The sequence below is a fragment of the Python bivittatus genome, unplaced genomic scaffold (genome assembly GCF_059951505.1).
Source record: "Python bivittatus isolate LINGU-HERP-01145 unplaced genomic scaffold, Pbiv_v1 ctg000250_np1212, whole genome shotgun sequence".
In the NCBI taxonomy this organism is placed as follows: Eukaryota; Metazoa; Chordata; class Lepidosauria; order Squamata; family Pythonidae; genus Python; species Python bivittatus.
Genome location: NW_028277057.1, coordinates 1,906,601 through 1,934,414, shown reverse-complemented (window position 1 = coordinate 1,934,414; position 27,814 = coordinate 1,906,601). Strand labels below are relative to the sequence as shown.

The 27,814-nt window shown below is 43.9% G+C and overlaps 1 protein-coding gene across 1 annotated transcript in view; it reads right to left on the bottom strand.

Annotated features, from left to right (window-relative positions):
- Nucleotides 1–1,033: 1,033 nt before the first annotated feature.
- STPG1 (sperm tail PG-rich repeat containing 1) overlaps nucleotides 1,034–27,814 on the bottom strand; it is a 29,251-nt gene continuing 2,470 nt past the window's right edge. Inside the window, exons 3-10 of the mRNA XM_088140972.1 lie at nucleotides 24,411–24,465; nucleotides 22,238–22,338; nucleotides 16,601–16,702; nucleotides 14,425–14,598; nucleotides 11,205–11,316; nucleotides 10,151–10,322; nucleotides 6,994–7,184; nucleotides 1,034–1,110 (exon numbers count right to left, since the gene is read on the bottom strand). Coding sequence (XP_087997098.1) covers nucleotides 1,034–1,110; nucleotides 6,994–7,184; nucleotides 10,151–10,322; nucleotides 11,205–11,316; nucleotides 14,425–14,598; nucleotides 16,601–16,702; nucleotides 22,238–22,338; nucleotides 24,411–24,465 — 984 coding nt within the window. The remainder of the gene's footprint in view (nucleotides 1,111–6,993; nucleotides 7,185–10,150; nucleotides 10,323–11,204; nucleotides 11,317–14,424; nucleotides 14,599–16,600; nucleotides 16,703–22,237; nucleotides 22,339–24,410; nucleotides 24,466–27,814) is intronic.

Genomic DNA, 27,814 nt, shown 5'->3' with positions numbered 1-27,814 from the left:
AGAGCAGAGCTTGGATCACATGGTCATGGCTGCCATCTTGACTTTTTTGACCATACCCTGCAGACACCCCTCCCTGCGGAGTTCCTTGATGTTTAAGAAACAGCCAAGACAGTCACACAGCAGCCTTGGAACCGAGCTCACAAAAGTGACTATTCCACCAGCGTTTTTTGTTTCACCTAGCAAGGAAGGGGACTTGGCAGTTCACAATATTTCTATACTGGGACAGAGGAGATCCATCAAGATGCATTTTTCATGCGAAAAATCTCTTCTTCTACAGAATGTCTGAGTTTACATCTCCTGGTAAGCCTCTGTTTTAACTCTGGTTTGTTGACTAAACCATAGTTGGCTAGATTTAGACTACATGCTAAAACGGGAAGACACAAATGGCATTATGGTTTTCTGCAGCACGTTCGACCCATCGTAATATAAAGCTGTAGGAGCTCTTTTCTGTTTCCACATCTGGCTGCTCAATCTGCTCCTGGAACACAACACACTTCACTAAATTAGGTCCAATTTTAATAGGGGCACTTGCCTGACATGCTCTGTTTGATTTGTTCTTTTGGGGCTGGAGATGACCCAAGTGCGCTCTATGAAACAAGACCATCTGCTTAGTTTAGGGTTGACAACCAATCTAACTGAATTACCAGCCACTGCAGCTTCATATACTGTTATGCAGGTAAGATGAGAATTGGTCTGTATCCATCTCCTCCACACCTATAATTGTATAAATATTTTTGCATCTTTCCCTGGGCCAATAACATTATTTTCCCAGCACTTGGCTTTGCATGGTCAAGAAGTTAATCTTGAACATGTCAGAATTTTTCATTTTGGCCCATAATTCCTGCCATGAAAGGTTAGTCACTGACCTGAAGTCGACAGTGAAACAATAGTCATTTTTTGTCCAAAGCTCTTTTTCAATCATACGATACAGTGCAAGTGAAAAACGAACGGTCCGCCATTCAAAAGAACCACAGGATTTCCAAACGACGTAAAAATAAACTCAGCCAAAACCAACCTTGTGGGATCTCTTGCTTTATAATACTGGCACCCATTTGTTGGTGGTGTTGTAGATGAAGGACTGTTTTCGTGGAATGGGGAGATCGTAAGCCCCTAGAAGGAGAAACACAGGATGTTAAGGGATCAGCCCGCAGGAAGCGGGTGCTCCGTGGCATTATTTTTTCTCTCCCACCTCTCGCTTTCTGCATTATTGAAACAGCCACCTACTTGCTGTATGAAGCTTTCTCCCTTCTCTGCAAATGCAAGAAAGAATTTTAGGTACTATAGTTGCTCACATGCCGGCAGCCAAACTTTCCGGTAGCAGAATTGCAGAGGAAGCAGTTCGACTACTTTTTTTTTTTTGTAATAGCTCCAGATCAAATGCATGAAAAGTAGAAATTCGGCAGGTGCAGCTCCATCTGCATGTCGGGCGCAGCACTGTCTGGCAAATTCCTTCTTTCTATGCAGTTCGAGGCACAGATGTGCTGCCAGAGAAAGATACTGGCAAATCTATGCGCAATCACAAGTTGGGACTAGACGTAGGTGCAATGCGCAATTACTAACCAGCCTTCCCCCCGCCTCGTTTGCCGCAGAAGCTCCAAAAATGGTTTACGCGCAGGCTGTGTTCACACATTCTGCTAAGCCATCGCGTCGTTTAACACAGTCTACGCACCCAGTCCAAAGCTAGTCAAACAATATTGTGACCAGATTCACAGCTCATGCTAACCCGTGGTTTGTGGAAGAATATCATAACTGGCTGAGGTTCACACAACATGCACAGGGGGTCTTGCTGGTTGGGGATGATGTGAGTCCAGCTCAGTAGGAAGGTGCCCTGATTGGGAAAGGCTGTGTTCAGTAGGAAATAAGGCTATGGGTAGAAAAGAAAACAGGGAGGCCACGAGCCTATTGACAGGAGAGAGCTGGGGGTCTCTTTGGGTTTGTAATTAGGGGCCATGATTCTACTTGGTCTACTGGAGCATTTGGGAAATCTATGACACATTTGCACATTTCTGTTACTATCAAGAGTACCACAGTTCATAAAATCACAAAGTTGGAAAGAAACACTGAGGCCTTCTGGGGTCTTCTTTGAAAAATGTAAAGGCAAGGGCATTGTGATGGATAGTGTGAGCGAGGAAGATTCTGGATTGGAGCTTCAAGGTTGTCAGGAGGGGGGAGAGGCATTCCAGGACAAGCACCTCCACAGCCTGCATCAAGACTGTGGGAAAATGAAGAGGATGAGGCTGGTTCCTCTCTAGAGCCTCACGGAGTATATTCTATAGAAGCTGTAGATAAGTTTAGTCTGGCGAGATTCTGTCTATTAGGTACAAGCTAATAAAGGATCTGAACTGTACTGGATGACCTCATTGTAGTTCTTGGGCTGAATCTGACAGGCATTCACGAGGTGGATCAAGAAGGTTGATGAAGATGGTGATCGTGACCATGCCAGCAAAGCTCTGTCCCCTTTTGTGGCAAAAAAGGGCCAGGTCCTGAACTGTATGATCATGGCCACCATCTTGACTTCTTTGATCCCCTTGCCTTGTAGACACCCATGCTTCACAAGCTGTTCCCAAGATCCAAAAGAAAGATGGACGGGGTGGGGGACTTTTAATCTACTCAGCTTCATTAGTCCAGGATTTCTCAACCTTGGCAACTTGAAGATGTATGGACTTCAACTCCCAGAATTCCCCAGCCAGCCATGCTGGGGAATTCTGGGAGTTGAAGTCCACACGTCTTCATATTGCCAAGGTTGAGAAACACTATACTGTATTAGCCAAACAAGTACAGAACATTATCCATGAATGAAGAGAAAGTGTCTCTCTTCAGATCTTACTTTGAAAGAACTGGGGGGAGAAAAATCACTAGCAGACTTTTGAACTTCTGTGTTCCTTCAACACATTTTTGTGAAAATAGACTTTCTCTACTCACTCAAACCATGATAGAACACCAAAACAGACACAATATGGTGCCAGTGGTAAGATTTTAACAATATCCTTCTACAGCTGATGCAAGATGCCTTTGTACATAAGCCCCAATATCCTGTAAGATTACTAAAATGTGTTAGGTAAAAATTCCTTCTATTTTTTTATTCCTTTCTTAAAGGAAAGTCGTAGGTGTTCCTTTTTAAAAAAAATCATTTGGCTTTCCACAGGCTTTGAAAAATTTAAGAAACATTCATTTAAGCCCTTCTCAGTTTTTAGGCTGTGGAGTCTATCGCGACAATTCCAAATATTCAGCCTAGAAACTCTATTAGCAGTGATTAATGATCCCTTTGCATAAATCAGAGTCAACATTGCCATTGTCTTCATCTTAAACTCCACATTCACCTGCCAGAGGGACTTAAGAGATTTTTGGTGTCACTTACTTCCTCTAACGGCTGAAGGAAATATGTTACCCCTTGGGACTGATTGCTCACAAATCTCAAGCACACTTTGACCAATATCAGCCCCACTCTGTGTTTTTTTTTCCCAGGCGATGTCTTGTTTATATGTGAAGGAATATTCAGAACTGGTTAAAAGGACAAGAGAGTGGGCAGTCTTGAAGAACATCTTATATTGCTCTTCTGCCAGTAGTAGGAGACAAAAATGTCATTATGACTACTTTAATAAAGCACTGCATCTTTTATAAAACCTTCAAATGCAAAGGAGGAAGAGTAAGGAGAAAAAGTTAGAGGAAGAGGAAAAAATGAGGTAAGGAAATGACAGGACGTCTGCAGGGGGAAAGGGACGAAAAAATCAAGATGTGGCTTTGATTACTCAGCCGTGGCTATCATCTTGACTTTTTTGGCCCAACCCCACCCCGTCATGGATACGCCTGGGAACTGTTTTCTAGTGTGATTGAAAAAACTTGCCCTCTTCATGTCAATGCATTTGTTCTGGCTCAACATTATACAGGATCAACCCAGCCATCATGGGTTGCATGTTGAAGGCTTAGCATCATGCTTCAGTCTAGCTACAACTTATTCAACCAACTACGGTCACCACAAAGCATGACTTGACACAATGTGTGAACTCAACTACTCTGTGCCCGCAGCCTCAACTGCAAAGGAGGGGAAATCATACAACGTTGTCCATGTTGTACCCTGTTCTGCTGCAACATTGGCCTGGACAGCCATCTTGGGAGCAAATCTTCCATTGTCCAAGCTTTGGCTGATATTTGTTTTTGTTTTAAAAAAACCACTTGCCCTAACTTCTGTGGATAAAGGTGGGTTAGAAATCTTTCTTTTAAAAAACCAAATAAATAAACAAGTAAGTAAGTAAGATAGCCTTGGGACAGTTGACAATAAGCAAAGCTAGCTATTAAAGTCATTTCCCGGTTGGGCAAGGAAGCATTACAGGGCAGGAGAATCACATGCTCATCATCTGTCTTCTCGGCTGACACGCCATCCACCCTACGTGCCCCACCACAAGGTCATCGATGGCCAAATAGTGTGCTGGCAATGCAGGGAATTGAAGGATGTTTTTCCAAAGGCAATTCATGATACAACCTGTTTACAAGCTCTTGTACGTAATGACATGGAAGCCACAGGTCCTGCAAATTAATATTGTTAAATAATTGGGGCCCAGCACGCCACATTTCCTGAGCTTTGGGGACAGGTTATGAAAGTCCCATTTTGTGGCAAAACAGATTGCCTCAGCAAAGTGCTTCTTGAAGGAAGTCCAAGAGCTGGACTGAAATGAGTCAGCCCCATCGTTATTTTTGCTTAGCTGCTATTGACACCCCACAGGGCCGTCTGCAAGATATGGTCCAAAAAAGTCAAGATGAAAAGTCAGGTCAGGCCCTTCTAATCTTGGGGATTAAGCTGTCCCATAGGGTAGCCCCCATGACAGAGAAGGCATGCTTTCTGAATCCTGCCAGATGAAGCTGCCTTATGGAGATTAACCCCCATAATTAACCTCTGCCAGAAAGGGGCTTCCGTAGGTCTTCCATCTCTGTTTCCTTTATTCCTTTTATTTATTTATTTAACAAATTTATATCACAAAATGTGACCGGGTGGCATACAATACATAAAAATCATAAACATCATAAAACACTAAGTAAAAACAGAAAAACAAAAAAGATAAAAACTCAAGGTAGTGGGAAAGACAACCATTACTTAACATCACACAACCATCTTGCCTGCTCACCATAGGACCCCCAAGGTTGGTGGAAAAACCATGTCTTGAGGGCTTTCCAGAAGGCAAATAGGGATGGGGCCGATCTTACCTCAGGGGGAATGACGTTGGGGCCACAGCAGAAAAGGCACACCACCTGGGTCCTGCCAGATGTAACTACTTAGTAGGTGGGACCCACAGCATACCCTTCCTGTTTGACCTGATTGGACAGGTAGATGTAACCAGGAAGAGACAGCCCCTCAAATAACCTGGTCCCATGCCATGTAGGACAGTGTTCCTCAACCTTGGCAACTTGAAGGGGTCTGGACTTCAACTCACCAAAATGGTGGCTGGGGAATTCTGGGAGTTGAAGTCCAGACACCTTCAAGTTGCCAAGGTTGAGGAACACTGATGTAGGGGTTTGAAGGTCAAAAACACCTTGAATTGCACCCAAAAGCAAACTGGCAAATAGTGCAGCTCACGGAACAGAGACATAACATGCACCATCCTGGGGCGCACATAACTGTCCGCGCAGCCACATTTTGCACCAGCTGAAGCTTCCAGATATTCTTCAAGGGCAGCCCCATGTAGAGCACATTACAGTAATCCATTCTAGGCGTGACCAGGGCATGAGTAACTGTAAGTAAAGCCTCATGGTCCAGGAAAGGGTGCAACTGGCACGCAACACAAAGTTGCCCAAAGGCCCTCATTGCCACTTGCTCTTCGAGCAGGAGTCGCGAATCTAGAAGGACCCCCAGATTGCACACCAGGTCTGCCTAGGGCAGTGCCACCCCATCCAGTACCAAAGATGGTAAAGTCCCAAATCCAGAATGCTCAGAAACCCAGAGCCGCTCGGGGTTGCCAGGGTTCAGCTGAAGTCTTTTGTTCTTTTTTTCCCCAGATTTTTTTATCCCACCTTTATTGCTTTTATAAATAAATCAAGGCAGTGAATATACCAAGAGGGTTGGCAAAGTTGCTTATTTTTTTGTTTATTTCTCAATGTATACAGCCACCCAAGTCACAAATTGTGACTTCGGGCAGCTAACGTAGAATTAAACCAGTATGAAACCAATATAGAGAACAAAGACATGACCCAGTCAGTGCTTACCCATAATTGTTCCATCTCAAATCCTTTCAGATGGGCTCTTCAGATGGGTCAGGCTCTCCTAATCTTGGTTATTAAGCTGTCCCACAGGGCATATCAATATTGGTGCTGCTTTACTCTTCCTCTCTGTTTTCTATTTTCCTTCCTCTTCCTTTTTCCCCACAACAACAAACCTGTGAGGTAGGCTGGGCTGAGAGGGAAGGACTGGCCCAAAGTCACCTTGCTGGCTTCCATGCCTCAGGCGGGACTAGAACTCACTGTCTCCTGCTTTCTAGCCTGGTGTCTTCACCACTAGGCCAAACTGGCTCAAAATCAAAATGGCTGTTCCCCATCCAGACCCCTACAGCCTCCAGGCACCAGGACAGGACGTCAACAGCATCATTTAATTTGCCTGGGGCAGAGATATATAATTGGGTATCATCAGCATACTGATGATACCTCACCCCATGGCAATGGATGATCTCACCCAATGGCTTCATGTAAATCAAGGTTTCTCACCCTTGGCAACTTTAAGACAGGTGGACTTCAACTCCCAGAATTCCCCAGCCAGCATGCTGGCTGGGGAATTCTGGGAGTTGAAGTCCACCTGTCTTACAAGCATGTCATACTATATCAGTGCTAGAGCAGTCTTCCCCAACCTGGTGCCCTCCAGATCTGTTAGATTACAATTCTCATACAGTAATCCCAGCCAGCACAGCTGTTGAAACAGCTCACTGTGAACTGTGGGAGATGCATCTAACACTTCTGGAGAAGGAAGACTCTGCTGTAGGAGCATTTAATAGCAGGTAGTTATATTCTCACCTGGCCCAGGTGTGACTTGGTGGAATGTATCACCTGTCCAACGGCTTGTGTTTGAGACAAATACGGCACTGGAGATGTAACGCTTAGGAGGTCCACAGTAGTCCACTATGTCATACTGGCCGGGCCCTGGTGAAGGAGGATTTGGGGGAGGAGGGATAGCTGGGGCTGAGAAATTCAAGATGCACTTTCTCCTATCAAAAACAAAACAAGACATTATCTAAGTTCTCTGTGGTTTCAAGCAAAACCAGGGTTATTTTAATTGGAGTGGTAGCCTATGGCAAGTCTTCTCCAACCAAAGGCTTGGGGACTACAACTCCCACAGTTCCCCAGTCCACACAGCCTAGGAGAGAGAACACATCTATCTTGACTCTTACTTTGTATGGACAGCTGCATTGCATCATCTTGACTTTCACAGTTCTTGGTGTTTCAAGGTCCTCCAGGATAGCATGTATAGTACTTTGGAGTCAAAGATTAACAGATGCTTCAAAGTGTACAGACGTGCTGTCATAACACCTGCCGCGACTCTTTAAAGCAGTGTTTCTCAACCTTGACAACTTTATGTTGTGTGGACTTCAACTCCCAGAATTCCTCAGCCACCATTTTGGCTGAGGAATTTTGGGCGTTAAAGTCCACACATCTTAAAGTCACCAAGGTTCAGAAACACTGCTTTAAACCAAGCGTTTATTTTCCCAGGATTGCACCGAGAAGTTGCAAACTGGTTTTGCACAAGCACCCTGTGTGCACAGAAGAACCTATATGCCTTCAAATCAGAAACACTACACAGCCTTACTCTAGAGTATCTTCAACAGAAATTCTGCATGATAACTCTGGATAATTTTTAGGGATTTCTTGGGAATAACTGGAAGAGGCTCCTATAGTTGGAAGAACATGGTTCTGCACCAGCAGTCACTGTGGCCTCAGCCTGACTTCACTGGGAATTGGAGTGGCCTCTGTACTGCTGATAGCTCTAGTATTTTCTGCCAGCACAGATGTTCTTTACTCGTCAGGTCTGGTCTACCTCTTCCCTGTTTGGTTGGTTTATTGCATATTACCCATTGCCTGTTCCCCCTCCTTTTTCCTCCACAAAGTCTGCATTAAAAACGCATGAGATGTAGTAAAGATACCTCTGACCGTGTGCAGAGAGCTGCAGATTTGTATTAGGGAGGAGGAAGAGTGAGCTATGGGAAGTACCTGACCAAGAATGTAGGTGGTAGATCTTAATCTTATCTCTAGCAAAATGACTCTGCTGTTTGCAGGACAGTCACTATAAAGTTGACTTGGTTGAGCAACTGGCTAATAGTTTTACTGGACCTTGGGTCACATATGAGTGGGGAAGTATGAAAGCACGTTTGGCTCCCTACAGATTGTTAAAGAGAAGGTCAAAATCCATCTATTACCCACATCGATGCGAAACTAAGTTTGGATTAGAGCTTTAAAAAATGACTTCTGTAATCGAATCCCTTCCAATCCAGGAATGTACTCAGTAATATGTACCATAATATATTTACTATTATGTGCACACTGAGGAATATTTGCTATTAGGTTGTCGTGTCTGGAATTAAGAAAGAATTGCATCCTGGCCTATTCCTGGATGATGATCAGTCCAGAGGAGGTAGATTCACAACCCAGTCCCTGTTAGAATGCTTGCAGTCCAGTTAAACTGATGAGATAACAGCAGTCACGGGTAAGAAGAGGCCAGGAGCACTCACACAGAAATGTCGGGCGGGAGTGTTGCTTCTTGTGGTTTCACGGAGTGTCATAACTGATTATTGTTTTCAGTATAATACCAAGCACAGGCTTTGTGTGAATTCAGTCCAGGCTTCTCTAGTCAAGGGGCTACAGCAGTGTTTTTCAACCTTGGCAACTTTAAGATGTGTAGACTACAACTCCCAAAATTCCCCTCTCTTTTGTTACAGAATCAGACACAATAATAAATCGACTGGCGATCTCCTGGCAAGGGGCATTAGGACCTGGATCTTTGCTGGAGGCTCTTGCCTGACTCCTCCTCCTGCCCACCTGACATTTCCTTCTCTGTTTGTGCATATTTCCTTGGGCACTTTGCAGGTGGTGGCGGTGGTGATGATAGTACTACCCCAACTGGCTTGTTACTGAGTCAGACAAATAGCCCATCTGCTGGCATTAATGGGTAGCTTCTCTAGAGTGGTTGCCCATCTAGACGGCAGCACTGACTTAGCTGTCCTTGGTGGATCTCAAAAAGCTAAGCAGGCTCAGACACGCACTGAGATGAAAGACCACCAGGAAATATTGGGACTCGATCTAGACATTTTTAAAAAGAACCTTGAAAGAAGGCAATGGCAAAACTCTTGTTAGCACCTGGAAATCATTGTGACCCCAAAATGGTGACACGCCCGTGATGACATCATCCCACAAATGCCTTCATGGCGTGCTTGCATGCTGATGTCCGATGCAAGGATGTAAGTCATGGTATGGTATTGGCGTGAGGAGGTCATCATGGTGCCTCATCATTTGCCCCTCTTGCAGACGCTCATAAGACCACCTTGGATTTATTGCCAAGAAACTAACATAGAAGTTTCCATGAAATCACCAGAGTGAACTTGAGGGAGAAGGATGGGAGGCAATGGAGTCGAACTTAGGATTTTCTATATGCGAAGAGGTCCACTTCCACTGAGCTCTGAGCTTGCAGATCTGTATCCAAATCTGCCATCTACAAAACTAAGATGTTGACCCATTTAACTCAGTATTCTCTATTGCACTGACCAGCAATGGAGTTTGGGTGGTGCCTTATCCAAGATTAAAACTGAAGGTTTTAAACAAGCACTCTGCCATTAAGCTAGAGCATTTCTCCATCCTCAATTATTATTGAAGGCACATTGTGTAAATCCTTTCTTTTTCCCCACCATTGTCCTTCATATTATTTAATGAAGAAGGCCCTGGTTCTTTAAATAAGTTGAGACTGGGTATTTTCTATTCAAACTGCTTCAAGATGAACATCTATTTTATTTTGCTTTTCTTTATTTGGGGTCATGCTATCAACATCACCATCAATATGGAATGTTCTTTCTGCAAAGTGTCCAAGGGAAGGTGCGCAGAGAAAGGGTTTAAGGGGAGATGATGCCGGCTGATTTGCTATTTAAGAAGGGGAGCTGGAGATGGTGAACTTCTTTTCAGGACTCACAGTCCAGAGAATCTCTTTGATGGTCCAACTGGGGTTTCAGCTGGCTGCTGATAAGCTGCTGGTCCTGGGCTCAGGGTTTCTGGATTGGTCGTACGACCTGTTTTGGATTTAAAGCAGGACACCAGCACTGGAGGGGACTGCCTTATCAGGGAGTCTTTAATTCGGTAGTGACCTAAATTAAAAAAAAAAAAAAGTAAATATGGCAAACCAACTTCCCAAATGACATAGCCAGCTATTATTCCCTGCGGGGAGCCGCCCAGAGTCGCTTAGATGAGATGGGCGGCCATGCAAAATGAAATAAATAAGGATAACGATAAAAAATACCCCCAGTTAGCTAACACTTTTATTAGGACCAATAGAAATGACTCAAAAGAATATGTGAACTTTTGCGTTCTTTAGAACTCTTCCTGAGCAAGAAACTCAGGCTGGAGAAGAAGCTGGATTCAAGAGTGATTTGGAACTGAGATCACATGTTTGAAACAACTGGCCCACGTTCTTGGACTTCCTTCCATTCCTTGCCCAAGAAAGTGTTCTGGAAAATTTGAAAGAGCTTTTTCATAGATCAAAGGAACAGTGGCTGCTTTCCACTACATTTTAGCCCCAGTGGAAGGTACCCTGAAAGTGGGGTACCAAGGTCCATTACTTAGAACAAGTGTGAAATATTTCAGCTTCTTGGGGAAAAACGTTCTTTTAGGACTACAGAAAAGTATGGGTTGCTGAACTAATGGATTACAGGAAAAAAGAATATGCCATTCTTCTAAGGAATTATTTCAGTTCCTAAATAACAGACTGTTGTCCGTGGAAAACTAAGAATTATACTCAGTCAAGTAGAAAAACATTAGGAAAATAGAGGTGTTTGTTTAATTTATTTTTTTTCCATTGCTAAGGGGCAAATTATGTGGGAACAGGTGAACGACTAATAATCTTGATATACAAGGCTGGTTATGCACGACCTTTTTATATACTTGGTAAGGATGAACTGCCTTTTTCACATTGTACATTTTATTTCTGTTGTCCTTTGAAAATTATAAAAATAAAGCACCCTTTTGCTTACATGGAGAAGGCACTCGTTCATTGCTGCTGAGTGACAAGGCTCGTTTTGTTTTTGACGAGAAGACAGACTTGGCACCAACTCTGCAGTTCTCTTTGCAAAGATCCACCGAAACCTGGAAATGCAAATCTGTGTTTTGCAACAAGCTGATCTTTCTAGTGTCATTAGATGGCTTTTTAATTGGACATTAAATCTGCCTACTTCCAAAACTGTGACGCTTTTTATACAATTACTCAGCCTGAATTATTGCAATATGTGAATGATATTATTCTAGAATAAACTTCAATAACTAACATTAAACAAACCATAACTATTTCATTAAAATACAGAATTTGTTAGGGAGGAATGAAGCTGTATAGAATCAAATATGATGTTCTGTGTTTTATTCTTTAAAGGAATTGTTTTGATCTATGTGACTGTACAGACAGATGTCAAGGGCAGAAACAACACCTGCTGAACTGAAGCTTTTATAATGTCCCAGTCCACATACACCTGCTTTTTAGTGAGTACAAGCAGATAAATTAAGGGCTCATTATCCTACACTGAATTTTGCACACCCCTGCGGGAAAGGTGTAACCTGCTGGATCCACTTTGCAAGGAATTCTTTTTCTGAAAATTAATTATCCTTTCTAATCCATAAAAGACTGTGGCAACAAATTACTGTCCAAATAAAACATCGTACATAGGGACGCCAATGACATAACTGGGACACAGACCCTGGAGCGGCCTTCACCAACCTGGTGCCCTCCGGAGATTAGAATGATGGGAACTGTGGTCCAATTCAAATGGAGAGCATCAGGATGGAGATTCTCCACGACAGGCTTCCCAATGCGACACCAAGCATCTCTGCTGGATTGCAACTCCCATCACTCCCAGCCCCAGATGGCAATCCAGGGGCTTTGGTGCAATCTAGTAACATAGTTTATGCTTGCCAGAGGAGAGAAACAACCCCACAAATTCTAGCTTGATCTGGGTCCATTTTAGATGCCAACAGAATATAGTGAACCCCAGTCTGATCCAAGGCTCTCAAATCAACCAGTGTCTTTGGAGACACCTGAGCCAGCCTTTTTATTAGACCAGTGCTCTTCAGCTGGGTTGGACCTCAGCTCCCATCCCTGTCCAGCTGGCCTGGGGAAACGGAAGAGGAAGCTCAAGACGTTTGGAGTGCCTGAGGTTGTTACTTGATGATCAGCTGCGGAGGCAGTCAAAATGGGCCTGAAAGGGAAGAGTGCCCGTGAGGAGGGGTGCAGGCTCCCAGCCAAAGCAAAACCCAGGTTTAAATCCACCTTCAGCTGTGGAAGTTCAATCAGAGACCTTGGGCCAGTCCCTCTTTTGCAGCATAGCCTACCCTGCAGGGTTGTTCTGGTAGGAAAAATGAAAGAGTGCTATATCTAATGTAGTGTTTCTCCAGCTCAGCAACTTTAAGATGTGTGGACTTCAACTCCCAGAATTCCCCAGCCAGCATGCTGGCTGGGGAATTCTGGGAGTTGAAGTCCACAGTTCTTAAAGTTGCTGAGGTTAAGGAACACAGATCTAATGACTTGAGCTTCTGTAGGAAAGTGGGTCTTATAAGCCTAAAAACAAACAAACAAATTGAGCAATGGGCGGAAACCCCAAAGAAAATATTTTGATTTGTTTTTCTTCTGTTGTTCAAGCTTACTTTTCACCCTCCAGCCCAATCTGGAGTCCTAATGCAATTCTTCCTTTTTCTTCTCACCGTGAACTTTGCTTGAATACATGCTGCAAATATGAGCCCTTCATTTCTTCCCATTTGGTCTCCCTCACCAACAGCCATAAACTATTGTGCTTGTCTACTTTTTTTTTTAACAGATCATTTCCTGTTTGGCTCCTCCAAAGGTTATGCATTAAGGTAGGTCTAAAAGTAAATCATGGGTTAGTGATTAACTCAGGAGGATTTCTTCTTCTCAGGAGAAATCCTCTGCATAATACTGAGCATCAGTTAATATTTTTATTAGGGTGGGAATGGCTGATGATAATATAGTAGCGAACTGCAGAAGAGGGAATGACTTTGGGGCAAAGACTGAGAGATGCATGCAAGATCAGTTGCCTTTTCTTCAGTATCATACCACCATCCATTCATCCTTCTATGCTTCTCACCAGGTAGCTAATGAAAGCTAAGGGTCAGCCCTACGAGGTAAACCAGACTAAGAAACCAGTGCCTTACAGGTCAGAACTACTTTTAGTAGACTATAGATCTTTCTCCTTTTGTCTTCATGAGAGGGGCTTGTCTGAGACATTTTCTCAAGTGACTTTCTTGGCCTGGGCTCAAGCCCCTCTTATCTCACCATTGCTTTGGTAGCAGCTCCTCCTCCTGTCTTCAAGGCCATTCCCTATTCCCTCTGCATTAAGACTTCACACAAACTACTCTTGAACCATACTGTACACTCTTCTGTTCCATAGCTGGCCAGGACCTTTGTTAGGATCAACCACAATACCAAAAACATTGGGCAAGCTTTCAAGGTCTACGAAACTCCTCCCCAGATAAAATGCTACAAAAAAGGCAGGGGTCAGAGAAGAAGTAATACAAATGTACCAAATCATGTCTTTTACAATGCATAAAATGTGGAGTAATCTAGAAGAAGGTTTGTTTATTTACCCCTGTAGGTCTCTTGCAAACCAGGAGAGATCACGCTTATGAATCTACACAGGTGAGACTGACATGGTCCACTCGTGGCCTGATATATCTGTTTCCTGTAATTCATCCCTGACTCTGCTCTTTGCTACACTCTGTCTGATATAAAAAAATAAAGCCATCCATTCCACCTTCCAGATATGTGCATCTAATTTGCTTTTTTTTTCCTTTTTCTTTTGGAGAATGCTGTTTCTGATTATTTGTTTGTTTCTAAATGTTATTCAGTGTATTAACTTTCTATCTGTCGCAGCAGGTGGCGTCACTTAACCAACATGGGCTGATCTCAAGAAAGCTAGGCAGGGCTGGACTGAGTTCATACCTGGTTTATGCGCATCTCTCTTGGGAAAAATCAAATGCACCTCCTCCCCCTTTCATCTGTATTAATGAATGAGTTTTGATGGAAATGGTCTAATGAATAAATGCTTTCAATAAGATAGAAGTCAGCAGCTCAGGAAGGAATTCCATCCTCCTCAATCAGTTCCCCATCCTGCCTCTTTCCAACCCTCTGAATTCCAGACCGGCTTTCTGCTTTCCACCACCCTTCCCTTGTGGCTATACATAATTTCTTACATTGTATTGGTTGGGGGCTGGCGTGGCCCTTTTGGAAATCTTCCTGGCGAATGGTGGATGAAACATGCTAGAGTACCCCAAGCTGAAGTCCCTCTTGGAATGCAGAGAGGGTGGGAGGTCGTAGGCATTTGAAGCAGGATAATTGGGAATTCTCTGGCGAGCGATTCGGACATCCTGCAAAGATTGTAATAAAACGAAGCAGTGGGGACTTTACACCATTGGGTCAGCTTTACCACCACCCCCCTACCCCAAAAAGAACAGTTATGTCTGATTTTTCTACATTGCTGGCTAAATCTAAGACAAGGAATGACAATCTTTTCATGACAGTGACACATTCCATGTGTCTCACCAAGGATTTTGGGGGATGTGGTGCCAAAAGGTGTTATCTCCAGAAAGCCCAGGGGCAAATGTTGTGTTCATTTTCATGGGCGGGTTGTGGGAGTATATTTTCTTTTGGTTCCCTACTCACATCTTTGTGATGAGATTGCCATCTTAACAAGAATTTGCATCCCAGTGAGAACCAACTCCTCCCTGGAGTTGTAAAATCACTGCAAGCTGATTTATTGCACCGCTTTCACATAGCAACTCTTTCTTAGGCCTTTACTCAATGTGGTGACAGCTGATATTTATTTGCCACCCCAGTGACAGTTTGGACATATTGTCTCCATGATGACGTAAATATAAGCTCTCACCACATTAATCGAATTAAAATGTACCATGTGATTAAAATCCTCTCAAAATTAAAACAAGCTGGTATACCAAGTTGGTTAAGAACATGAACTCCAAGGGATGAGTCTGGTTTAAACGCCAGCTCAGAGTTGTCAGGACCAGCCTACTTCATAGGGCTGTTGTAAAGCTTATTGAGATAATCTGATCTGATTATGTGCCATCAAGTCATTTTTGACTCCTAGCAACCACATTCTACTCATTATTGTTTGGGAAGAAATCTCGTGAAAAATCAGGATAGAAAGAGTATTGATGCTTTTGAACTTTGGTGTGGGAGAAGACTCCTGAGAATAACATGGACAGCCAAGAAAATGAAGAAATGGATCATCAAACAAATCAACCCAAAGTTCTCATTCACGGGACAAATGTCCAGGCTCAAATTATCCTACTTGGGACACATAATGCGAAGACCTACTGTAGCTCTCTGGAGAAGGCTCTAATGCTGGGAAAGGTAGAAGGAAAGAGAAGAAGAGGACGACCAGCAACAAGGTGGATGGACTCAGTTACTCAGTTCTCAGTCCTTCAGAAAGTTGAAGGACCAAGAGTTGGGAACAGATCCTCCTGGAGAAAACCATCTATATAGTCACAAGGAGTTGACACCGACTTGATGGCACATAATAAATCAGTCAAGAAATCTCAGCTTGCATTCCTTTCTACTCCAAGATGTCAAGTCTCCAGAATTCAGACTCTGTCATATTAAAAGCACAGTTTGGAAATATGTCTGATGAAGAAGAGAATGGAGCAGAACTCTGGTTTCCAAAGTATATTTATAGGACTGTCTTGGAAAGATGCATTTGAATATTCCCACTTGGTAAGCATATCTTGGTAAACATATCTTCATAAACATATTCCCACTTGGTAGTTATGAAAGACTTTGGTAGCCACTGAACACCAGAAATTGTTCTCCAGAGTAATACATGTTTGGTCTTGGGAATGAGCACCATACAGCTGAGTTTGTTGATAGTACTAAGCCAAAGTTTAACCATGGTTTATTGAATAAACCACCATTGGTTGGCTTCACAAATACACTAAGATGTAAACTCTGGTTTATAAATGGCTGACTTCCCCCAACTTGCAAAACTGAAGAATCATATTTTAGCTTCTTATGATGGGTGAATCCAGTTCTGGACAAGCAAGCACACAAATGTTGGGGTTAAGGTTAAGATCAGGGTTAGTTGATTCCACTACATTTTAAAGGCATTTCTTTTGTAGGTTACATTTAAGGGTCAAAGTCAAGTTGAAATACAGCAATCTCTGCCAGTGGGTGAGTGCATTTCTATCTGTCTATCACAGATCTCTTCCTAAGTATAGGAAACTCACCCTTACGGTTAATGCAATGCTCCTAAACAGCAGGAAAACAAGTGTGAGCTAGAAAGGATGATAGTGTGACCTTATTTCTGTCATTTCTCCTCTGTACATAAATACCACTTACATAAACCACGGGCCTTACCAAAGAAGGGAAAAAACAGGTTCCTTTCCGAGACTGGGAGACGTTGTTGAGAAGCATAGATTGATGGATGACATTATAAAGCCCGGGCCCTGGATTTTCATTCTGGAAGAAACACAACAATCATTAGGAAGCTGTCACAATGGTTTGCCTGCCAATATTCAGGAAATGGGGCTGATCAATGAGTCCTTCAAACAGCTATAAGAGAAGAAACATGGAGGGGTTCCCAGTATGTGTTAATGTTTGTCACTTAAAAGTTAGATTTTCTGAAATTGTCTTGCTTGATTTAAAGCAAGGGCTCCCCACATGTGCTCCAAAGTCCACTGGTGATCCATAAAAGTCCTACAGGTCTATCCTGGTTGAGATCCAAAAATGTTTTAAAGGGCCAGAATCTTGGAAAATCTCAAAATTTGGGAGATTTGGCCTTCTCCCTCCAAAACTCACTAGATTTCACCTAGGAACACCAAACTCTTGTGAGAGGTGGTGATCATATAAGATTTTGGCCATTACAATTTAAAAAAAATTTTTTTTTCATTTCTTTTTGGGATCCCATCTACTGTACTATATGGTGACTACAAAAAGCTCGGAGATACAGCAGTCCCTTTAGGAAGCTGGGAATCGCTGATTAAAAGTTGCCAGCAATGAACTGATGTGCAGACTGAAAAACAAACACTATTTTCAGTGACCAGTACCAATCAGTGACCTTATGTCAAAATAGGCGTCCTTTTTTGCTCTTCTATAAAAAAAAGCAAGGGCTTGTTTTGCTACTTAAGCACACTGCTAGTAAACAAAGATTCTTTATGGGTATGCTAAAATACGCAACTTTGCCAAATTGACCCAAAAGCGTCAAGAGTTCATTGCCCTACTTGGGAGCCACTACAGAATAAGGTGCCAATTTTTTTTTATTTTGGTGCCAGAATAAGGGCTTTCCACCACCTAGGCATGGAGGGTTTACCTGACACGAGGGTGAACTCATAGGTGGAGACACACAATGGCATGATAATGTGAATACCCCTCCCATTTTCATAAGCCACTCCATGTCTTGCTGGGTCGTGGTTTCTCTTTTTGCTCAATTGTCACCGGCCTCCAAGCAGGTTCTTCTTTGCTTGTTTCAAAATCAAAATAATCTCATTTTAATGGAGCGTCTCAAGTTGCATGGCAAAACAGCCCTCAAGTGGAAGATTATGTTTCTCCTGCGTCTGTGCAACGGCATACAGAGACTCGTGGAGCACAAATCCGTGGCGTGCTTAATCCCACCTAGACATCTGATTTGCCCTGAATTGTTTCAGCATGTGGGCAGAATGTATTATTTCAAGGAGCCACACCCCTCCTGACTCAACTTTCCATCCAGAACGACATTTCTTTTATTCCCCAGAGAGGGCTGGGTGGGTTTTCTATTTATAGAAGGAGAGAAAGCAAAACAAGCTGGCTGTCCTGAACACCACCTTCCGTCTTCTGCAGGTGACACGTAGGGCTTCATCCAAAGATGGCCTTAAGGCTGGGTAAGTCAGGACTGGATGCGCAGAGTCCAGCAAAACAGCGATGTTGGCCGGGGCAACCTCTAGAGAATTCAGACCGGGCTCACCCCTTGCACTAAGCTGTGGTGGGCTTAATCACACTTTGTTGAGCAACCACAACCCAGGAAGCCACAGATCATGGTTTAGAAACAGTATCTGAGCTCATGTGATAGAAGTAAAACAAACCATATTGTGGCAATGTTTGATGAGTTGGGGCCATGATTCAACCTCTTGCCTTTCTGGAGAGGCACAGGAGACCAACAGCCACGAGAAGGTGGTCATCTTCTGATTGCCAGTTTTCTCCGGGTTTTAAGAAGAGGAATTGAAGGGGGAGGTCTCTAAAAAGCATATTCCCCAAAAACAAATTCTAAAAAACAAATTCCCCAAAATTGGCTCCCAAAGAATTTTTTTTTCTATATAGGAGGAATTTAGGGAAATTAAAGGTGGGAATGAGAGCAGCAGGACCCTTCACACTCATAATACAGAAGACAAATGTGCAGGCAAAGTTTGGGCCTTTTGCTGCTGAATTTTGGCGATGCAGACTTGCAGTACTCATGACCCCAGACTGCCAACCCCTGACGTGGCATGATGTATAGATCTAGCCAGAGGAATCTGGGGGGTGTCAAAAAAGTCAAGATGGCTGCTGCAACTGTGCACTCAAAGCTCCCTTCCCCTTCCAGATGCTTTGCATGCCCCACACACTTGCAAAAGGGGCAGGTTGGATTATGTGGTGACAGCCACCACTTGAATTTTTTACTCGTTTGTGAATGTCCCTGGATCCAGGTGGGACAGGGAAACCTGCTGGACACCGAGTTGCCTTCTCTGCCTAGATAAAACCACAGTAAAGAATATATACTGAGTCTTTTTGTTCTTTCCAGTTGTTTTCCAATGCCCCCTTCCTGCCTGCCTCCCAATCCCAAAAATGTTAGACACGAGTCTGCGCTTTGTGCCTCCTCTACTAACCCTATGCTGTTCAAGGGTGACTGCATGGTATGGTCAAAAAAGTCAAGATGGCATCCATGACGGAGCAACCAAAACTCTGCTTTTGATGTGCAACGCATTGCCCTAAAAACAGGGGGAGCTTGATCTCACCATCATGGCTGCCACCCTGACTTTTTCGCCACACCCTGCAGACGCCCTGCCAGGCCTGCAGACTGTCTTAGCTGCAAAAAAAAAAAAAAAAGTCGGGATGCCAGCTTCTCTCTCCCTGAAACCTGGGAAGAAGCAAATATTCTCTAGGGATAGTCGAGAGTCTGCCAAATCTTTGTATTCCTTGTGGCTTGGCTCCCTGCCTGCGAGAGTTATGAAGCAGGAAATTCGTGGGAGGAGAAAGGGGCACATTGTGGAGCTGACTTCAGGCTTTTCAAAGGCTGCTGCCAGTTGGGCTTCTGGCTTTGAGAACGGAGCGACGGGCATGGCTCTTCCGTTGCCCGGCCAAGATGCTTTCCTTGGCTCTGGGTCGCTGGCGTGGAGAGTCGGGAGCCTCAGCCAGCTCTTGGAAGGAGGGGGCCGGGAAGCCGCATTATTTTTGAAGGTGGAGGAGAAGGAGGGAGGGCAGCCCAGCGGGGCCTCTGGCCTGGCTGAAGAACAGGAGGTCTGGGAGACCGTTCTTCCCATCTGCTCCTTTCTCCTGAAGACTGGCCAGTCGTGGAAATCAGTGTTTTCCAACCTGGGCCACTTTAAGATGTGTGGACTTCAGCTCCCAGAATTCCCCAGCCAGCAGGAATTCTGAAAAGCTTGAAAAGTGCTGATCGAAAGAGAAGTTTGCTTTTCCCAGGTGCAGCATACCTCGACCCCAGGACACAAGGCAGCCTTGATGCCCTCTGTCACACCTGTTCACACAAAGCTGGCTTTATCTCATTCCTAGCTCACACTATGAACAGTCTTGTGTTGGATCTTTCCATTCCGGAAAGTAATCCCTTTCTCCTGCTTCATCTGACCCTGAGCCACGGTGTGTAAATCTCATGGCGCTTCCCCTCCCTTCCCCACCACTGCTTTGGGGGAGGCATGGTCATGTGACTAGATCAGGCTGGATCAATCATGGGTAGGTTTTCTGGGAGGTGTTTCGAGGGGGGGGGAGGAATACAAATCCTTGCCTGTTCATCAGTCAGTTAGCATATTTCAAATATTCTTCGCATCCCTAATGCGGGCAATACATTTTATGAACCATAAGGACGGCAACCGAAAGCAGGCAGCAGATCATTTTGCCAGCAAGGCGTAATGTTTATACAGTAAGGGCTGGATTATGCTAAAGGTCCCCAGTAAGGAAAGTGTGAGTGGAAAGGGCTGAGAGAAATGAGGAGGGTAAGACAGAGTCCCATTATGAACAAATGGGGAACGTGGATTAATGAACAAATATGGCACCTTCCTTTAGTTCAGTGTTTCTCAACCTTGGCAACTTTAAGACGGGTGGACTTCAACTCCCAGAATTCCCCAACCAGCCAGGCTGGCTGGGGAATTCTGGGAGTTGAAGTCCACCCGTCTTAAAGTTGCCAAGGTTGAGAAACACTGCTTTAGTGAATAGCACATATCTAGTAACACCATTGCCTTTCTCTCTTAGGAGAACTCAAGTCACAAAAGCAAATCACTTATTTATTCATTTCTTTTTTCCCTTGATTTTAACTGGCTTGTAGCCCTTTATGGCCACCTGCTAGAGACCTTGGTAACTGGCCGTATATAATTTCAAAATAAAATCGTTTTGTTTGCATTTCAGGTGTTAAGAGCACGTACTTTCCCCCAGTGGGAACGTTTGTGTCTGTGTAAAGCAAAGTCATATAAAATAGCCTCCTTTTATAGGCACAGACATTAAGAAGCAGGGGAGAAGACACCACACCTTTGCTTCTGGAAAGAGAAAGAAGATCTTGGCCTGTAGGATGCTGATGGTTTGTTCCTCAGGAAGGCAATGGATTTTGCACTGAAATTCAGATTTATTTTTTTTTTAAATGTCTTCAGTCCTTGAATTAATCTTGAATCCTTACAGAACCATCTCATTGGAGCACGTCAAGCCAACCAATGATGTATGATTCGATTTTTCATCTTTTAACTCCATGGAAGCACCAGAGTGGGAAGCTTCACTTTAAAGAAACAAACAAGCAACACACACACACACACACACACACACAAAGGGGCTAATGTGTGTGTTGTGCTTTCTCCCACAGTGCAGCTTGGGTCTCCTCATTTGTGAAGCTCTACTGTCCTCTACTGGTCAAAAAGAAACATGATACCAAAGTAGGAGAATCTTTTCTGACTAAATCAGTCTCAACTTCCTTTCCAAAGGAAGGATTTTAGGTATCAACCATGACCATGATTTCTAGGATTCTTGGTATCAACCGTGACCGTTCATCTGGTATAAAAACCAGTTTGGAAATCTGTTTATGGTAGAAGAAGGCTTTGAGATGCTATGTGGCTTACAGAAGCTGATTTTTCCATATCAGTGTGTACCTTCTGTATCCAACGGAGCAGACGATACACAACATTTCCCTCAGGCATCACACAGCAATCAACCAAGACTTAGATAAATGAGAGCATACCCTTATCAACTTAACAGTCGATAACCAACTCCAGTTCAATGAGCACTGGGAGAGAACAACATGTCCCCAACTTGCTGTCCCATTACATACCTATTAACATCAACATCACACAGGAAGAAAGTAACATCCAGATAAGACACCCACCACATCGTTCACCAGATAAATCCCCCAGCTATGAGGCATCCATCATTGACAAAACAGCATTGCTTACAGAACCATCTCATTGAAGCACATCAGCCAGCCAACCAACTCCTGGCCTGACGAAGTTATCTACTGCAGCAGTGTTTCTCAACCTTGGCAACTTTAAGATGTGTGGACTTCAACTCCCAGAATTCCCCAATGGCTAGCTGGGGAATTCTGGGAGTTGAAGTCCACACATCTTAAAGTTGCCAAGGTTGAGAACTGTACTAGAGTAATGAAAACTCTGCAGCACAAAATCCAGGCTCAGAGAACACCAATGATGCAAAGTGGCAACCTGAGCTATGCAGACCTGCAATCAGAGGGGTATATTCCCCAATAAATCCCTTCACAGACAATCTCAAGACTCAAACAGATGTGCCAGACTCTGGAGGATGAAATAGAATGGCTCTTACCTCAGGATATTGAAATCTCTTCACCTGAGAATTGAAGCCTCTCTTTTCAGTGTTGGAAATCACTTTGGTATAGAATTTGAGAGGGATGGAAGAATGTGGTCCTAGTAAAGAAAATCAGTGAGCATCGGGTTAGGATGGGGAGAACCCAGGTTCAGATTTCTGCTCAGCCATGAAATCCATTGGATAAATTATAGCTTTGCATTCAGTTTCAACATTGTTAAGGAACTGGAATGTTTCAGGATACCTGTCTATGGTGTTATCATTGTCAATTACCCTATTTTGCTTAGGTACATGAACATGATGGTATGGAATTGACATTGTTTACTGATATTTAATTAAATTGATCTAGAATTTTGGATTTGGTCTATGGATATGGTAGAATGAGTTGGCAGAACGGAGCATATTTTTTCAGACTGCAGAACATGAACCTGTTTTTAACTTCCCTAAATGTATGTATCTATCTAAGCAGAAAATCCTGCAGAATTAGTTTTCTACGCGACTGAATTAATTTTTTAAAACCCACAACAGCACAGGAGCTAAAAATGGCTTTAAAATGTGCTTTAAGTCTCAAACGATACTGCCCCATCTAGTTTCTTTGGGAACAGTTCAGCAGTTCTGGCTGCGTTCACACAACATTCTTAACCAGGTCAGTTACACATTGAATAATTCCATTTAGACAACACACCAAGTTGGTTAACCTTGGTGATTTTTCTGGTGGATTGATATATTGTGTGACCCCAGGCTGTTTGGTTAATTTATGTTTCAGTGCACTGTGCAAATGGGTAAATTCAACAACTAGCTTAAGTGTGTTGCATGAACACCGTCTTCATCTTGCTTCCATGAAACCTGACAGATGTCCAGATTAAAATCAACTATTGCCCAGAGTTGGGATGACATCACCAACCACTGCCAAGTACCCAATCTCTTGATGATCCCCAATTATTCAGAGAAAGAGCCACAATGATTTGCAGGCAACTCCAGTATTTTCTGGATGAGCTATCCTCCAAACACCCATTTCCAGGCCAAACATTTTAGCACTGAAGATGTTACCTAGCCAGGTAATGAAACATTTGCAAGAAAAGAACCAAGCTCAGAGAACCCCAAGGACTCCAAGCCTTTAATTCTCAACAAGCAATTTGCTTTTAGAGAAATAGGGCTCCTGACAAAACAGCAGCCTTCCCCAGCCTTACCCAATCATTACTTTGAATTATAATGCCCATAATGCCCAGGAGCATAGGCTTTGTGGTTCCAAAATACCTGGAGAGTGCTGGATTGGGGAAAGCTGTCCTGACATGGTGGAATAATTTTGTTGGGGTTTTTTGGTGGGGGGGGTATGTTTCACACTTTTTCCCCTCAGTTATTTATTTATTTCTGATTTGTTTCTGACCCACCTCCCACAAACTCCCACAAACATTGGGCAGAATTTTTTAAACGATCAAATGATCTCCAGGTGAGGGAATCTTTTATCCTCGTAAATATGGAATGTGAGTGTCAACTTTTTCCTAAAGAAGCCTTGCAGAGGCTAAACGCAGCTGTTTTATTCCATAAAACCCCAATTTGGAGTTTTGTAGCATGTCTTGCAAAGCCCAGAACTTTTGCAAATTGCACATCTCTGCACTTAAACCATAATGTTGTGGTTTTGTTTAGTAAAAACCAGATCTCAGCCACTGGGGTTTACAGTAATACCTCGGTTCACGAACACTTCTGTTCATGAACAATTCGGTTCATGAACAGCAGCGTTCGCAAATTTTTGCTTCCGTTCATGAACTCCACATCGAGTGAAGAACACAACCCGCAGCCATCTTCCCTGCTCTGACACGTGGTCGTGGCTTCCTCTAGGCGAGATCGCGGTCGCAGACAGACACTTGCTGTGAAGCTTTTTGGTGTCACCTCAAGCAAGGTTAGTGTTCTCTCTCTTCATACTGTACTGTACTGTACTTTGTTTCATATTTTTGTGGTTAAAAAAAAATACATACGGTTCAGAACGGATTAACCTTATTTACATTGAACCTTATGGGAAAATTTGATTTGGTTCGTGACCAATTCGGTTCGCGACCAGAATCGTGGAACGCATTAAGTTCGTGACCCGAGGTACCACTGTATAAGCAACTTCCAAACTTCCCACCCTCCCGCCTGACTTCTACCAGGGCACTATTTAGAGTCTATGTCATACCTCCTTCTGCACTTGCAGGAGTTGCATAAGGATTAGGAGGTCTTGTTTCGATGATCTGAGACACAGAACACATATCAGAGTTGGTCTCTATGACAGACAATTACGGCAAGCTTGGCGAACGGACCTGTCTTCGTTTTGCCATCATGCTTCTATAAACTGAACACACACATCACATTATTACAATCAGGTGACATCAGAAAGGGAGCATTTTACAGCCACCAGAAGCACTGAACCATTTCACTGGCCGGTTCTTGTCAATGGAAAAAAAGATATCAGCTTGCTATTTGGAATTCATCCATTTTGCCCACTTGGTCATGAAAAATTAAGAGAATGTATAAGTGGCAGCATGCATTTTCAGTCTGGATGGTGGCATCGTCTGAGTAGGTTCCCTTCCTGCTTCATTCTATTGTAATAGAATTAATGGCTTTAATGCTCTTGATCGGATTCCACTTTTAGTGGAATATTCTACATGGAGTATGGGAGGGTTTTTTGTTTGTTTGTTCAAATGGCAGTTCTGGGAGTGAGGGAAGAGATGGGTAGGATATTTGGAGGAAGGAGAGTAGGAATCTTTTTCAACTGATTCTTTTACACTTTGCACTCAAAGTCCCATGCATTTTTGCCAGCATTTCTCCTAACATATCCACAGATGGATTTTCCTTAATGTATACCTTTTACTGAGTTCTGTTCTAAAATATAAGATGCTTTTCAGCACCCCCTTTAAATGGCCACATATAATCCTTTATTTGGGGGATTAAACATTTGAGGGGGGGTCTTCCTGGACCCACAGCTCTTACTTGATAAGCAGGCGTCCGCTGTCGGCAGGAAGGCCTTTACACAGCACCCTGTCCTAGTTTGAGGGCCCTTCAGACAGTCAGTCATGCCTGGTCACCTCGTGGCTTGACTACTGCAACACGCTCCACTGGGGGCGGCCCTTGAAGCCACCTGGAAGCGTCAGCTGGAGCAGAATGCAGCAGCACAAGCAGTAATGGGCATGCCTCAGTATGCCCATGTAACACCTCTGCTTTGCAAGCTGCACTGGTTGCTAGTTTGTTTCTGGGTATGATTCAAGGTGCTGTTACCTATAAAGCCCTATGTGGCACAGGGCCTGGTTGCTCGAGGGACCACCTGTCTCCCACAGTATCAGCTCGGCCGATCCGATCTGGCAGAGTTGGTGCACTCCAGGTTCCTTCTATTAAACAATGTCATCTGTCAGGACCCCGGAAGTGTGCCTTCCCTATTGCAGTGCCGGCCCTCTGGAATGAGATTCCCCCAAGAGCTGAACAGCCCCCACCCCGAAGACCTGGCTCTTCAGCCAGGCCTTTTCTTCTTTTTCTCTGTTCCCATCTGGGTTTGGCACCCCTGCCATCTTTGTTCTGTTCTGTTTGTTTCATTTCTTGCTTAAAATGTTTTTAACAATTTGCAAACTGCCCAGAGTCACTGGGAGTCAGGCAGCATGTCCATTTAATACATTATTATTATTTTAATATATTGGGCCAACCAAGAAAATGGGTTAATTCCATGAACAGGTTAAGCCTGAATACAACATAATGGTTACATGATAGTACCATCAATGCATTTTGTTTTAAAATAATAAGAAGAAAAAATAGCCCGTTGGTCAAACCGGTGGTCCAAAGCTAAGCGGGGCTGGGCCTGGTTAGTTCTTGGATGGGAGCCCACGTGGAAGTCTCACAACTGGAGGCTTGTTCGCAAAGCCGAAAAATATCCTGGCAACGACAAACAAACTTTGAAACGGTAGCCAAGAAAACTGAACGGGCATGTCCATGAAGTCGTTCAGAGACTCTATCCTTGCCACTGGACAGGTTTGGGCAATCTTTTTGTGGCTTTTCGAGACCCGTTTCTAAAATAGCTTATTACTTTGTCTTCCTGGGCCAATAAAGGGGCGAGGGCTGCAGCCGAGGGAGCAGTGGGGCAAAATGAGTGCTTTTTAATACACCCCACCTTGATTTTGTTGGCATAAGACGGGGCAGAGAGAAAATCAACCAGGCTTTCAAGATGCTGTTATTCAACCTGCCATCCATAAAGACCCATGCCACTTTTTTGACCCGGCCTCCCTCGAAGGGCTGACACCTTTCCTTTTTTTCCCCCCAGTTTTGGGAGGCGGGGAGATGGGTCTGGTTTTTAATTGCATTCGTTTCAAAACAACAACAATTATTTGGGCCAAATTTAAGTCAGAAGGGTTTGCAAGCCCTGCAGAAAAGGAGCTTGGGGGCTGCCTGGGGCCGTGGGGCTGCAGGTTGCCCACCCCTGTCTCAAGACCGCAGCTGCTGCATGGACAGATTCACCTGGAAAAGCCCCCCCAGCCCCCCCCACTGCCAGTGAAAGGCTGTTGCTTACCTGGCTTTTGGCGGACATGTACCGCCCGTTGCCCTAGGCAACCAGAGAACAAAGGCCGCTCCTCCAATCCTTTCCAGCCTTACTTCGGCGAGCCACCGAGTGGTCCAATCACAGAGCAGGTCTCTGGGGAACCCTTTACTTCCAGACCCAGCTCAGTGGCTGGGATGCTCTGCGGGCCAGGAGAACTGAGCAGCAATTTTTCAAAGGCATTTGAGCCTTCCTTCGACTTGACTGGTGTTACTTCCCACACAGCAGCTTCTCCATTCTTCAACCCGGCCCTTTAAAATGCCCCAAAACAGATAAAATCCTGTCTATCCCAATAAAACAGTGGTTTCCTATGTTGTTTGTTTCAGCATGCAAATTTGATCCTAGACCTTCTCAAGCAGGGTGATCGACTCCCATCTTAGGGAACTGTTTTTTCCAGTCTCAGATGACCCAGATATTTCCCTTGGTGGGTGGGTAAGGATGGACTTTATTGCTAAAAGCAAGTAAACCATGTATTTGTTTTGCAACTTTTATTCCCTCTGTCAGATGCGCATTTGTTTAATTATGCCCTCCTTCGTTTCACTGTTGTTATCCCTTTGTTGAATATTTCCTCCAGCATTTTCAGACTTTATTGTATTCCCACCAAATACAGAAGAAAGTCCCATTTTGATTATAAACCCTCCAACACCCCATTGAGTAATGATGCATCATGTCTGAGATAAGAGTAAATGCCAGCAACATATCCTGTTGTAGCCTAAGCGCAAAAACATTGGGGGGAAAAACACTTTATATATCTGGCAGATTTTCTCCCCCCAGAAAGGAGACCTTGTGGTGCATGGAACTGTTATCCATTACGTTAAGGCACAATTCCCCATAACTGACTTTACTCCCCTATACAGCCGTAATGATCAGTCCTGCATTTGTGATGGAACACAGTAGAGATCCAGGTTCTCAGGAAGGAGGAAGCGCATTGCAGGAAGAAAGGCGGGGAGACAAGAGGCAACACAGTCCAGAGCAGGAGCACGGGAAGAGGAAGAGACTTAGGATAGCCACTTCCTAGAATC